The 14,841-nt window shown below is 37.1% G+C and overlaps 1 protein-coding gene across 1 annotated transcript in view; it reads left to right on the top strand.

The window, feature by feature from the left end:
- OTOGL (otogelin like) overlaps positions 1 to 14,841 on the top strand; it is a 97,895-nt gene that overhangs the window by 70,164 nt on the left and 12,890 nt on the right. The window contains 15 exon segments of the mRNA XM_075090822.1: positions 378 to 555; positions 1,439 to 1,581; positions 2,946 to 2,969; positions 3,100 to 3,192; positions 3,856 to 4,045; positions 6,359 to 6,573; positions 8,415 to 8,556; positions 8,889 to 9,074; positions 9,572 to 9,784; positions 10,219 to 10,323; positions 10,614 to 10,721; positions 11,247 to 11,348; positions 12,625 to 12,729; positions 12,818 to 12,858; positions 13,849 to 13,912. Of these exon segments, the coding sequence (XP_074946923.1) occupies positions 378 to 555; positions 1,439 to 1,581; positions 2,946 to 2,969; positions 3,100 to 3,192; positions 3,856 to 4,045; positions 6,359 to 6,573; positions 8,415 to 8,556; positions 8,889 to 9,074; positions 9,572 to 9,784; positions 10,219 to 10,323; positions 10,614 to 10,721; positions 11,247 to 11,348; positions 12,625 to 12,729; positions 12,818 to 12,858; positions 13,849 to 13,912 (1,909 nt within the window).

The following is a 14,841-nucleotide window of genomic DNA, read 5'->3' as shown; positions in this document are numbered from 1 at the left end:
TCTGAGGTGCAGAAAAAGCTATAATCCATGGAATTTTAGGGTTTCTGCATAATCTCACCCTGTCTTTCATTTGTTCATTTGTTTCTTTGTCATAGAGTTTAAAATGATGAGAATGCATGATTCTGTATTTCTTAAAATGCTTCAGATCATTACTGACTATAACGTGTAGCCTCAATGCACAATGCTTTCCGTAGGGTATTCCAGGGTGTGGGTGAATGCATGTGCATCATTGCCACCTGTAACAACCACACAAAAGAAGTTCATTCCAAAATGAACTGATTCTGTCACAGAGCAGGGTGATGAACAAGTGACCACTTGGACTTGATAAGAGCAATGAATGTAAAACTGATTCTAGTTGTTTTTTCTTTATATGACAGCCAAGATACCTTGAACCTGTTGACAAATGTAGCCAGTATGTATGCGTTAATACCGGTTGGATGCTATACAACCTTTCAAGGAACTGCCCTAGGGATGTGCAGAAGCCAGACTGTGGTTTTCGAGGAATGCCGGTTCAAGTTAACACTGATAGTTGTTGCCCAGAATGGGAATGTCCCTGTAAGTCACTGTTTTATTTTTAAATAAAACACAGAGCCTTGATCTGTAAATTCCAAGTAATAAATTAAGGGTTTATTACAGTGGGAATATGATGTTGAGTACTGGAATGAATTTAAAAGAGTTGTTCATCAGGAAAACAGAATGAAATAAACTGAATGTTCTGGTATCTTTGAATTAACATTCAAGAGAGTAAAAATATTTTGTTTTGAATGAAAACATTGAAATGAAATCTGCAACATGAACATCAACATTTTCCAGCTGAGACTTTTCAGAATTTCTATCAGTAGAAATGTTGAGAGTTCAACATCTTGTGAAGAAAACAAATTAAATACTGTCATTTTCTGAAAGACAGAACCCCCAAATTTCAGTTAGCTGTAACTGCAGTTTTCACTCACACATAGAAACTGCAGAAGCTGGAAGATGACTGTCTGCCAAGGGAACGAAAAGGCCAAAGAAAAGTCATATTAAAAAGGTTGCAGCATTACTAAAACCAATATTGCACTTTTAAATATTTGTCTCAAGATAGGACAGATCAGACTCTTGTTATCAGTATCTCAAAATATGTAGATTTTAATGCATATATTTTAACTCACAATGTACAGGTTCATTGACTTTGCCTGTAAAACATTGACTTAAGTGAAAATTTTCACCAATTTAAATTTTCTCCCCTACTCAGGGTACATAGCAGTAGGTTACAGTATTTCCACTGAGTAATGTAAGATACTTGCTTCTGCTTATGGCTCAGTATGCTGTCCACAAAACAAGGTCATCAATGTGTATATGAATGTATATGTGAAAGCAAATATTATTAAAACTGAAAATTTTTAGAAATGTCCTATATTTGGTTTTTTGGTAACCTCATTAAATGACAGTTCTTTTTTAGGTCAATGTTCTGTACTATCTGAACTGAGTGTTATTACATTTGATGGAAACAACATAGCCCTCTATAATATGGCTTCCTACATTTTAGTCAAGTTACCAGGAGAAGTTATTGTTGCTCATATTGAAAAATGTCCTACTAATCAGGTAAGATTCTTGCATTTCTGCAATAGCTGTAATAGTTTCTTGAATTGTTGTGTTATAGGCATGAAATTCTTCAAAAATATATCACTTAAAACTTTCAGATAAAAGGCATACCCATTGGAAAATGGCAAGTTATTTAACTTTCAAGGAGCATGCTTAATCACGCTGTCTAGATTAAAGAATTTTATCTCAGGCTACGTAGTAATTGTTGTATTATGTTATAAGGAAATTCAAATGTAGGTTCCCTTTAAATTATCAGGGATAACATAACTTCTGAATCTGCGCGTCTCCTTTAAGGATCTCCACCCACAAATCTCTTGAGGCCTTGAATTTATACATTACAGTATGGTCAAAATACTAAAATATTTTGAATAGTCACAAGAATATTTTGTAGCTATTTTAGGAATGTATCAATGAGCTTGGGATTAGAGTGATGAGTTGTTCTTTGTAGTTGTTTAACTCCCTGCATTGCCTACAGAGGGGATCCCGCCTCTTTATTTTTAGACTGCCAGTTTAGGTCAGATCAGTCTCATCCTGAGAGTCCGTACATACATTTCCTTTCCATAGTCCTAAATCATGCAGCCCTTGAACAACTGGCTTGTATTTCCATCTTTGGTTTGTGGATAAACAAGTTCCTGATGAGAAACTTCATTTGCCTTTCCTTCCCATCCCTATTTGTCTCTTATCTACTCTCACTGGGCAACTGTACACTTGATTTTTAAGTCCCAAGTCTTACACTGTTTTAGATGTTTTCTTTTAAATTGCTCTCTTCACTGTCCCTTGGTTGCAGTCTAAAGGTCTGAAAGCAGCTCACATAAGCAGATGAGCTTTAGAAGTCCGTAGCTGTAGTTCTTCAAGCAATATTTTTTGAAAGGGCTTTGCAGCATATGCTGAATCTTGTAATGCTGGTAATGAGTTGCTCTCAATGTTAAAGCTGTTTAGTTAAAAGCCAGTGGAGGTATGGTACATATGATCTGTAATCTTGTGCAGAAAGACGCCTTGCTAAAATAACAGTTTCATCAGATTTAGGTCAGGAAATTTTATTGGCATGACCATTGTATTTCTATGTATTTTTAATTCAACTTGTTCAGGTCATGGGTTTCTTTTTTTCTGTATTATTTTCCACATAAACAACTTTGATTTCAATCTTTAACAGGTAAATCAAGTTTCTAAAAATAGTTCACAGAAAGGTGCACTACATTAGCTGGGAAATATGTTTTTTTAATTATTTGTAAGGAATATATTAAATTAATTATGAAGCTGATTGTAGAACTTCAAACACAAAGAAAACAGTCAACTTATTTTTGCCAAATAAGAATGCTGCTGATTATCATTGCACTTCTAATCTATTTTTTAATGTTTTCCAGAGTGCAAATTCAATAAGAAAACTAGTGAGTACTTTTTTCTTTTACAAATTATAAAATACATTAATATTACACTCATTGAAAAAATTCCCTATAGTACTGGTACAGAATTAGAAAAAGAATAATAACTAAACTTGTTTGACACTTTTCTTTCCAGGTTCTCCCTGCAAGCACTTCAGGGCTCTGTTTTAAGAAATTAAATGTAACAACACACACATATAAATTACTTATCAATCGTTTAGCAAGACAAGTAAGTATATATCACCAGTATGTAGCATGTGTACACTTAAAAGAGAGCTGGAGAGCTATTCTGTGGTAGAATGCAATAGATCAGACTTACAGTGAATGTACTACAGGATTAGAATTTTGTGGTTCAGGTTCTCAGTAATTCATGGTGTGCTAGAAGCAAAAAATATACATTTCTGATACCATGTTTCAATTATATGTCATCTACCCAAAATGACACTTCAGAGTTCCTTTGAGATTTTAAAGAAGCTGCAAAAGTCATTTACACTTGAGACTATTTTTCCAGATAACCTAGAACTGAACAGAAATGTTCCAAGACATGATAAATACTTGAGCTGCCTTTCCTGCTAGTCAATAAGATGTCAGAACAGGTAACTCTGAATAATTGAGATGAGAGTTTTTTGTTGTTTTATCATATATTATGTGATAAATAAGATTTATTCCTCTCTTAATTAGAAAAGATTTCTGTATCATTATTTTTTCTCATGCCTACTTCATTTGCAGTTATAGGAAATGGCACTGATGAGAAGCTTGTGATTTAAGCACTGTGACCATTATTGTATGTGGCAGAGGCTGTAAAAGTATCTTTTGCTATAAGAGGTAAAGACAGATAAAATACATCTTCTCAATCTGTTTTTATCCCTAAAATGTATTTGGTTTATTTTAGGTAGTAGTGGATTCTGTAATTCAACCATTACCATTTTCAAAAGAAGGACTGAGTATTCAGGATACTGGTGCAATGTATGTCATTGATACCCCAGCTGGTATTAGCATCAAGTGGGCTCACATTACAGGCATCATAGATATACAATATGGATTACACTCTAACATGTCGATGAAGACAGAAGGACTTTGTGGTGAGGCTATGGTGGCAAATTTTTTCTTATTTAATAATTTCCCATTTCAAATTTACATCTCCCTATTGTGTCTGTGACCTCCTGTCCCTATAGCTCTCCTTGTGACCCCCATTAACTACACTGATAATCCTATCTGAGGTCGGCTTGTAAAATTCTATTAATTAATAGTAATAAATCAATAATTCTGTTTCAAAGCACTGCTTGTTAATAAAGCGGCTTGCAGAGCAAGTAATGATCACTACATTGTATCTAATTAACTTTTTAAAAATATACTCATCTCTGCCTGTTTTTAAGAATACTGTTGAAGTCAAGTATAGAAAGGGGGAAATTTTTCAATAGAGAAGTGGCTGCTGAAGAAATTCAGGTAGTGACAGTCTATTTCAGTGGTTATGGGAGAAAAGAAAAACTGTCCGACTTTAGCAGTGGCAGCTTATCACTATGCAAAGACTGATAAAGCATGTATCTTGGGAAGGGTCTGAGACCCCTGAGGATAGTAAATCCAAATTCAGACCTCTTAAGGTTGGATCCAGGGTCCAAAACTATGCTGAAGTATCTCAGACTTAAATTACAGTGATAGCAAATTTAGCACATTTCAGGCTTCCCTGATAGCCTTTTTATAACTCTGCCACTATGAATTATATAGAAAAGTGTAAGCAGGTATTTTAGACTTACTTTAATTCTATCATAAATGTTCATTTTCTGGTGCATTGAAATTTTGCAGAATCTACCCTATATTGAACAGGAAAAGGAACTTTTTATAATCTTTCAAACTGCTTTTAGTTTTAAAAGCAAGCAAAACAACTCAGATGTGGTTTAAATATACTTATAAACCGATTAAGTGTTTAAAATCCATTGCTATATTCTGCTTGAACAACAGAAAAGTTTTCCTAGATCTAATGAGAGAAGGTGAATGCTGGACCTTGCATGTACTGCATCTTTTCCCAGTATCATGCCATCTTCTCTACTCATGCTGAAAAAGACTGGGATGAGAGGAGGTCAAATGCTGGAAGGATTATAGTTACTCTTTGTGCCATGAAAAAATAGAAAGAGGAAGACTATGCAGACAAATCCAACCTCCACTGTAAAGTGTTGCTCTACCTGGTATTTTGCAGTAAAACCTGAAGCCTCCTTTAGTGCTTCTTTCCTATTCTCTGTGGTTTGTTCCTGTCTGGGATTCTCCTACCCTCTCCCTCTCATACTGAAAAAAATTGTGGGACTGTGGTAAATTGGCTTTATTTTTAAAGCTGCATTGATTCTGCAATCCTGTAGTATGGCCCTACAAATTCTAACGCCATCACAGTTTGTGGGATGGCATTAGGACAGCAGCAAGAAGCAGACGTGCCAAGAATACTGGAAAGCGGTGCTACTGTCAAATGCTTCTTATAATGCAAATACCATCTTCTGTGTTCCCCCATGCTGAGAGAATAACAGCCTGTCACACCAGGCTAGCCCAGTTCTAACAAGGGACCCTAGAGAGTATCAGGATGCAGGGCTGGAAGCATGAAGCCAAGGACTTAGGGTGTGGTTAGAAATGTGGAAGGAAAGTGGAAAAATAATATAGGAACTTTGGTTGATTAGTTCCTGGGATGTAAAACACTATTATGAAGATTAAAATTTTGGCATTAATGAGTTGTTACGTGCTATAGGAAATATATGTTTTCATTGATGAATTGACTGAATACATGCAATAATGAATTCAGGTATCCAGTGGGTTTGGTCAGGTAGTCAGGGTTTGGGTGGGGCATTTTTTTCAATAGTTTTGTATTAATAAATTGAGTAAGAAAAATATTTTCTCTAGAGAAAGCAATTTGCTCATCAAAAGATTCCTTTCATAACTTCTTGCATTTTGAATGTTCAATGAAGTTTCAAAACAGTGTCAAATCATCAGAAATGTGCAGTTAATTTGAAAGCCATCTATACTTACTCCCATGGAGTTGACTGCCATTCAGTAGAATGAGATCAGAATCTGGTGCCGTGTCAGTGAATTTGCTACACTCAACAGCACATTTTGGCACCAGTTTTTCTCGGGAGTTAATTCATTGCTGGGAAAAGTATCATTACTTGTACTGTAAGATCTGCTTGTTTTGCTAAGCTTGTTTTCCTAAGCTGTCAGCTCGATGCTGACAACTAAAATCACAAGTAGAAAGTTGGAACTACAGTGGACATATAGCTGCTTTCATTTATCAATTCAGATGACTAAGACTCCTAGGTGAGCCTGCCACAATGTTGATCTTACCTTATCAAGTGCACTTTTGTTTCCCAAAGGAAGTAATATGGCATGTTTGTGCTTTGAATGTGATGCTCTGTCTTCAGGCGTGTGTAATGGAGACCCTACTGATGACCTGAAAATGCAAAACAGAACCATAATTACAAACATGGAGGAGATTGAAATGTTCATTAAGAGTTGGGAAATTGAGAAAACACTTGATGTAACAACCAGGAGGCCAGTAAGAAACTGTACTGAAGATAACTGCACATACTGTATGGAACTGTTGAGCAGAAGCGTTTTCATCCCTTGTCACAAGAAAGTGAGTGTGAAGATCAGAGAAATTCCAGGTCCAAATTAAATAAGAGATGTATAGTTAAGAAAAGAGTGAGAGAGATATGCACATTCTTTATGTTTTGCTTATTTTCATGAGGTAACAACTGAATGGGTGGCTTTAATACCTCTGCCATGTTAGCTTTAATGCTTTTATAATGTTGACCGCTGTAAACACACATCTATATAGATCCCTATGCTACTGTGCTGTTTCTTAAATGATTTAGTAGGCAACGCTCAAAGGGGAGACACCAGATCATTATCTCAACACAAATACATTCCAAAAGAGTTATTTTTAATAAATGCTTGACACAGTTTACTAGAACGGAAAGCCTCACCTTCTGCTGCATACCTTCTGCTGCATACAACAGCAATTAATGCAGTCTGAGACTGATCGGACTAAAGAAATTCCCCGTTAAACAAATTTTAATGTAGTCACTATTACTTTGACAATTTGGTAGCATTTCTTATGGAAATATTCACAACTTGTTTCTGGACACTGTACTTTGTAATAGGGATATAGCCGTAGCATGCAAACTACCACTAGAGGTGGGTAGTGCAGCACAGCTGCTTCCCAGAACGGGAAGTGAGGAAGCCCCAAACCTCTGAGGTCTGGCTTACTTTTCCCACTTAGTAAAAAGGATTAATTACTCAACTGGCCCTTTCTTTCTCAGAGATAGGTGTGTCCAGATTCCTGATTCACTTCTTGCTGTTCTGCCTTTCCATCCTTAGTTTGTATTGTGCTACTCTTCGGTTTTGATCACAGACAAATGTAGTTAAAGGTTTTGCAGGCACCTGAGCCCCTTCCTTCAAACTCCCAAGACCCCTCCACAGTGAGGGAGTTCTTCTGAAGGGAAGGGGTTAAAAAGAATTTTTTTAAAAAGGATTAATAGATATTTGTCACAGAAACTTAATGGGAGGGAACAGTGGTAAGTAGTTTGGAATCAAGAAGGGAGAGCAGCACCAGTGGGTAGCAGGATGCTTTTCATAATTGTTTTAACATATCTCATTTGAAATAATCAAAGGTAATCTGAATAGTCAGGATTCCTACTTCATATATGCTTTCAGGAGAACTCTTGTAGTCTCAGATACAATGCAACTGCATCTTTTCCTGGCTTATAGCAAAACCTTACATAGCATCAAAATTGCCAAGCACTTGGTTCATCCATTATGAAATTAGTTTTCTTCTATATACTTGACGGTGGCAGTGGCAGAGCGGCTGGAGCGTATTGTGCGCTCCACAGGCGTGAAGCACCTGGACAAGGATAGCTAACAGTCATCAGTGTAATGAACTTTATGGCAGAAGTGAGTGATTGCAGCACCACAATAGCGAACAGGCAGAATAAAGCAAAATCTGACTTTTTCCACCTTGTTATAAGCTTATGCAAATAACCCCAACAGAAATAAGGTAGGTTGGACTACCTGCATTTAGACCCAGTAACATAGGCTATCGGGTCCTACAGACACAGAAACAGAGCACTGAGTAATAATTCATTCACAGCAGGAATTTATGGAAGGTATAGCAGCAAAGTTTAGCTGAGATTGTTGACCTCTAGCTGACAGGACTGTACTGCAAAAGTTCTTGTTAGTAGTGTGACAATCTCATTAGGACTGTGTTCTGTGCCTACTAAGGAGTGTAAAAAATTCTGGCAGTTTAAGTTTTGCAGAATGAGTGTTTGAGTGTTCTGAAAAAAAAAAAAAGGTATTTCTTACTTTATATACTGCTTGTGATTTTTGCCCTGCAGCTGTATTAGTTCTTGCAATTGATGATTTACTTTAATTACAGAAAGCTCTTCTAGATGTTAACTCTCAATTACAATATGTTCCTAGGTGTCACCACAGGAGTTTTGTGAGAAGATGTGGATCAACAGTACTTACTTTTGGAACTATGAGTGTGATGCACTTTCTGCATATGTGGCTTTATGCAACAAACACAACATCTGCATTAAATGGAGGACACCTGATTACTGTTGTAAGCAGATAGTCATGTTCTATACTCCAATGTGGCTTTGTATGCCGCAATGTTTAGTGATAACTTAAAAACATATTTCTTTTATTATTAGAAGTACTGTCCCGTTCTGTCACAGCATTAGTACATCAGGGTACAAGTTATTAAGATGTATTGTTTTAGTTAAAGCGTCATGAATAATTTTTAATCTTGATTTAGTTGCTTACCTAAAGTACTGTTAAGAATATAAATGTGTGCTTTCTGTGATATACTCACTTGTTCATACTACCTCTTTATTCAACAAAATGCTGAAAGAATAATAGCACCACTCAGTTTCCTATTTTTATGACTTGCAGCATTGAGTTGTCCTGAGGGCAAGGAATACCAGCCTTGTGTGCAACCCTGTGAAGCCACGACATGCTTGAACAAGTGGTTCTATGAAGATTCCCCCTGTTCCTATTTAAGGGAAGACTGTGTGTGTAAAAATGGCACTATTCTGCATAGAACAGACTCTGACCTCTGTATACCGGAAGAAAAATGTAGTAAGTGCATCAAGACAGAGTAGTTTTCCAAATATGCTAATGTTAACTGCAGCTCTGTGTAAGAAATGTTTAAATTCTATGTCAGTCCTCAGTAGGTGTGCATCTGGTACAGCTCCCTTCAACAGAGCCTAGCTTCATCTCAAGCTACAGCAGTTTGTTCTTTCACTTGGATTTAAGACCCAGTGCTGACGTACTTCTGTGGAGGAAAAATGATGGTCATTTTTCTGTAGCTCCCAGGCTTTCTTTCCTGGAGTACTCAGGATGGAATAGTGTAGGCAGATTCTTTCCCCTGCACTCACTGATTATTTTCACCCAGAGCAGAGCATTTGTTCATTTGAGCTTTTTAAGATCATGATCTTTTCTTGAATTCCTTGATCATAATGCCCCACAGTGCTGTTACTTTATTCAAGAAGGCTACCAATATGGCAAACTAGTTCAGAGTTGCAGGAGATCTGTGCTTTCTACCTGTTGAAGGGATATAAATGTTTTTCTCTCAGCATGTACAGATAACAAAGGACAACCCCGCTCTGCTGGGGAGATCTGGAATGGGTCCATCAGAGGCTGTTGCATGCACAACTGTTTAGAAAATGGAAGCATTGTTGCCATAGAACCTGAATGCGACAAGGATCCACCACCAGTCTGTGAAAGAGAAGGAGAAGTTATCGTCCATGTCATTGAAGAGGGGGCATGCTGTCCAAAGAAAGTTTGTGGTATGTACCAAATTGTTTTCAGTAACAGAAGTAAAAAGGTAGTGCTTGATATTCATCAGCAGATTGTAACCTTCAGACAGGGTTCAAAGTAACATTTTTTGGAAGTGGTTTTTAGGTACTTGCGGCTGGTTGGACCAGCAAAGCAGGCTTCTTTTCTTTGTAAGAACTGACTCACTGAAATCCAAGGTTTTTTGTACTAGTCCACTAGTGAAACAAAACTTCTGTTAAAAATGAATGTTTTAGCTCTTGGGTGGAATTTCAAAAGAAATTGACAAACACTTGATGATAGAAGTAGTGTGGAGTGCACTGTAAGCTGACTTGGCCTGTTGTTAGTTCGTGCATCTCTGCTAAAAGGCATAAATATCTTGAGCTGTATAGGACTTGTACTTGTATCTATTCAAATATGACAAAGTTGATTGTTTTCTATCCCACAGAATGTAACATGTCATTGTGTGATGCCATTATTCCAACATGCAAAACCAATGAAAAATTGGTTGCAGGCTATCACCCCCTGTCCTGCTGTCCACAGTACAGATGTGGTAAGGGAAATTTAAAAATGAAGTTACTGGGACATTTTCCACACTTGCATTATGTGTTGTAAGGAAGTTTGCCTTGCAAGTGGTTTTGACTGTTAACAGAATGGGACATTGTAAATTGCACCAAGGAATAATGTATTTCTCTTCCACACTCTCCAATATTTTTTGTGTTTGTGTTTTGTGTCACCTTTGATTTACAGTCAATTTGGAGTTTTTGTTTTACTAAGGAGATGAAGAATATATTTTCGTTTTCTTAGCTCTTTTAAAAATACTGATTATTTCATATCCTACAGAATGCGATCCTTCACTTTGTTTCAATGCTTCCCAGCTGGACTGCCGAGAAGATCAATTTATTGTTGAAGCAAAACAGGAAGATCCTTGTTGTTTCTCTTATCTCTGTGGTAAGAAGCCTTAGTGGATAACTAAGGAATAGATAAGCATTTGCTAAAAATAGCCTAAAGTTCTAAACCTAATAATTTAATCCAAGAATTCTTGGAGAGGTCAGTGGGACTTCACACAGGTCAGCCTGACTGGAGCATGAATTACTCTTGGTTTTCGGAATCTTTTATTTCCAGCATCAGTTTGAACATCATACTTGAACTGCAGAATAAAATTGTTAACTGACACTGATCTTCACAGCTGAGTTATACCTATGATCTATTCCTTCAGTGTGTTGTGTCATGGATCGCAGCTCAGCCTCGGTAGTCCTTCACTACCAAACTGCCTACTACCTAGCCTAAGCCCTGACACCTAGGTGCATGCACTACTGCTTTGTTAAGTTTTTGTATTTGAACAACAATCCGTAAAAGCACTGTTATCCAACTAACAGACATAATCTGACTTTTAATATTCAATAGAATTCGCATGTGCTAACTTTCTAGTATTTAAAACTTTGTAAATGTCTGATTATTTTTTTTTAAATTTAGTTTGTGAATCCTGTATTGAGCCTGTTCCCTTGTGTAATGAAGGGGAAATTCTCACTGTAGACTTTAACACCGTACACTACTGTTGTCCTCATTACTACTGCGGTGAGTGTAACTGCTATTGGTGCAACTTATTACCAAATCTAGTAAAAATGACAGGAAGTGTGTGTGGGGAGATTTTTTTGATTCAGCATTTAGGGTGGTCTTCAGCTAGAGATTAAGAGATCTAAATGAGGGTGTTTACATTTCAGATAGGTTCAAATTTCTTGGTATGTACTTAATAGTGGTCTAACCAATGCAGTCCGTGGAGTGTGGAGAGCCTATTTAGTTCACCAAACAGTATACAGCTACTTCTAGGATGACCTAAATACTGATGTATTAATCTGGAACTGAATCCCATCCTTGGTGTATAAATATACAATTGTTCATGTATTAAATCACCTGTAAGAAGACAACTTCCTTGCTGTTGCTCCTCTGTTGTACCATTCATTAGTGTTTGGGGACTTTCTCTGCACTTCTAGCTTTTAGGGGAAGGAGTAGGCCAAGGGTTTCAAATACTGCTGGGTTCCCTACTATTCAAACAATGAGCAGTCAAAAGAAGAGTATTTTCAGTGTAACGTAGTCACTTTGCTGGCCTTATAAAACACAGAAATTGTGCTCTATGTTCTTAACTAATATCTGTAAGTGTAACTGCTTAATTTAGATCAATGGACTATTCCTGCATTTACTCGTCCTATTATAGTCTTCGGGTAATTTTAGTTAATTAAATTGTCTTCCAGTCAGTTTGGAGCTTAGTAATTTTTACTTCAGGTGGTTCCACATTTTGGTCTTTTCCTTCTCCTAGTACTTGCACCCAGGTGAAAGTTTCTGCAAAGGCTTTTGTCGCTGTTTTTGCCAACTTCTAGCAGGTAGAAAGTTAGTGTGTGGTCTTTTTTCAGAGTCCCAGTAAGTCTCCTCTGATAAGACAGGAAAGTATTCTCTTATGAGAGTCATCCCAGGAGGGCAGTTGCTTCCCGCTACCTCACAGAAATTTGCTTTACAGCAAAGCTGAGATGAAAAAAAAGCATGTCTTTCCAAAAGCTGTAATTTTAGTTGTCTTTGGTACTCATTATCATCTTGAGGCACTCTGAAGCAGCAAGAACATTAAATGATTGCTGTGCGATGTTTTCTGAAAATGTAAACTTGTTCTAAGGCACTAAAAGCACTTTCGAAAGCCTTTGTTTATTTTTCAATTCCAAGTATAATAGAGATGCTCGAGAAACACAATAAAAATTATAAAAGATGTCATTATTTTTAGAATAGTTTATCAAGAGAAATATAACCTGGAAAATTCAAAGGAAATTTGAGTAAATACTCATACAGGTCTTTTCTCTCCATTCAGTTTGTGATGAAAACCTTTGCTCTGAGTCTCCTATGAATTGCACAGATGACATGACACTTGTGAAGAAAAAAGTCCCTGGGCAGTGTTGTCCAGAATGGCACTGTGGTAATGATTACTTTATTCCTTAGTCACTGATGTTAACAAGCTACCAATCAGGTAACCGACTAATGTGCTTTTCTTGTTCTCTTCTCAGAATGTAGCTGTGAAAACACTACTATGCTGACCTGTAAATTGGTAAGCACTGTCCTTTACATACTTTTATTAATGCTGTTCAGCCCTCTTATTCCTCCCTTTCCATTCCTTGTTTCAATTAGTTGTAAAAGGTGATGAGGCTGAACAGGGACAGGCTGGGACTCTGCCTCCCAGTCCCCAGCTCAGGCATGTAACTCCATCAAGTTTCTGCACAGTGTTGTCAACTATTCCCGGGGGAAATTTCACTTTGTGTGTTTCAAGATGTGTCAAAGGAAGAAAAGCAACTGTAATGTTATTCTGTTCAATGTTGACTTGAAACAACACGCTGGGAATTTTTTTCTACCTAAATAATTCCTAATACTTTTTAACAATTAATGAAGGATGAGCTTTATGATCATAGGTATCATCTGGAGAAATGCATTATTTTGTTAATCATTTATGCTTTTAATTAAAATGACTTAACATTATTGAATTCAGCTGATATGAGAAGTCATAAATATTTTGCTCCTCACATACTTTCTCATAATAGGGACTGTGATCTGGAAAATAATTATGAGTTCAAACTCCCATTATTACCACAGTGACAGGGATATTTTCCCTATCAAATGTCTGTAGCTTGTCCTTCTCTTCCCCTTCTGTGAAGACTGCATAATGTAAAGTCTAAACAGGAGTTGCAAATTTGAAGAGTTTCCCCCTATCTTTTGGAAGAAAATTCATAGAAGGCAGTCTTTTGCTAGTATGTTTATTACTGAAATAATTTTTGTCTCAGGGAAAATTGCCATTTAGCCACCCTGCTGTTCATATGCATTCCTAGAGAAAATGAAGTGCTTTGCTCCTTTTTAAAGAGATAAATACGTCGAATAACTCTGAACGTGCTACTGTTTCTTGACTATGCTGCATTTTTTGCCTTTTAGGAAAGCAGAGCTGGAAGTGATGGAAGTAATATCTTACATTTTTAGATAAAAACTCTCTGTTTAGCACTACATTTAATTGTTCATGACTTTGCAAACTCTTTTATCTCTTTACACTCAGGGAGAAGTTAAAAAAATAGACAGTAGTGTCTCCAGTGCTTGTGGATGCACTCACTACATTTGTGGTAACTCTTTAATATTCCTAGCTGTTTTGTTTTAGTTTTTAGTAAAAAGAGCACACAAAGAAAGCAGAAATAGGACCATAATAACCTTCTCAAACATAAACATGTTTTTATCTTGATTTTATGGGTGTCTACCTAGTTATGCAATTATGCTTTCTTTCCTGAATATGATGCTTTATCTGCCAACCCATCCATTTAGTGTCTGTTCTGGCGGGGCGTAGGAGTGTTGTAAAACTGCCCGTGGTTTCAGAGTCAGGTGCTGTCTCTCTGGTGAGAGGCAGACAGGAAGCAGGCTATGAACCTCAGCTGGGTGGAAGTGGTATGACTGCTCCCAGTCCACTGTCAAGCACAAATGAGATCACATCTCACACCAGTGCAACAGACCTGTCCAGCCAGCACAAGGGTAGGTGCCCAGTCTTAAATCAGGCCTCTCTTCCCTTCTCTCACTCAACGAACCCACGCAGGCACAGTTTCAGCCATACTGCATGGGGGTGCTTGAAGTATGCTGCAATCCTGACTGCAGCCCAGGCTAAACTGCCTCTGGGAGCACAGTAAGCTTGAGCATGTTACTGTACCATAGGTAATTGTAGACATAGTATTTTAATTGACAGAAAGGCTACATTTTGTGATGCACAGAATAATTCATATAGTGTACTTAGCCCAATGTTAAATATTAGAACTCCTTAAAAGTAAGACCAACAGAACTTTTTTTACTTCTATAGTAGGAACACTATCAGTGTTAGGCAGTTTTGCATTTTGTAGCATTTTCTTAGGCTGAATTATACCTCTTCCCCCCCCTGGTTTGGTAATTAAAACAACAAACCAACCAAGTCTAAAAGGGAGAAAACTTCTGGAGAGCATAGGACTTTGCCCTATATTTGTCTTCAGTGATTCTGTTAATTTGTCTGATGATTTTTTTTCCTCTGGTAACA

The sequence above is a fragment of the Phalacrocorax aristotelis genome, chromosome 1 (assembly GCF_949628215.1).
Source record: "Phalacrocorax aristotelis chromosome 1, bGulAri2.1, whole genome shotgun sequence".
In the NCBI taxonomy this organism is placed as follows: Eukaryota; Metazoa; Chordata; class Aves; order Suliformes; family Phalacrocoracidae; genus Phalacrocorax; species Phalacrocorax aristotelis.
Note: the sequence above shows the minus strand (reverse complement) of the source record. Positions and strands in the feature narration are given on the sequence as shown.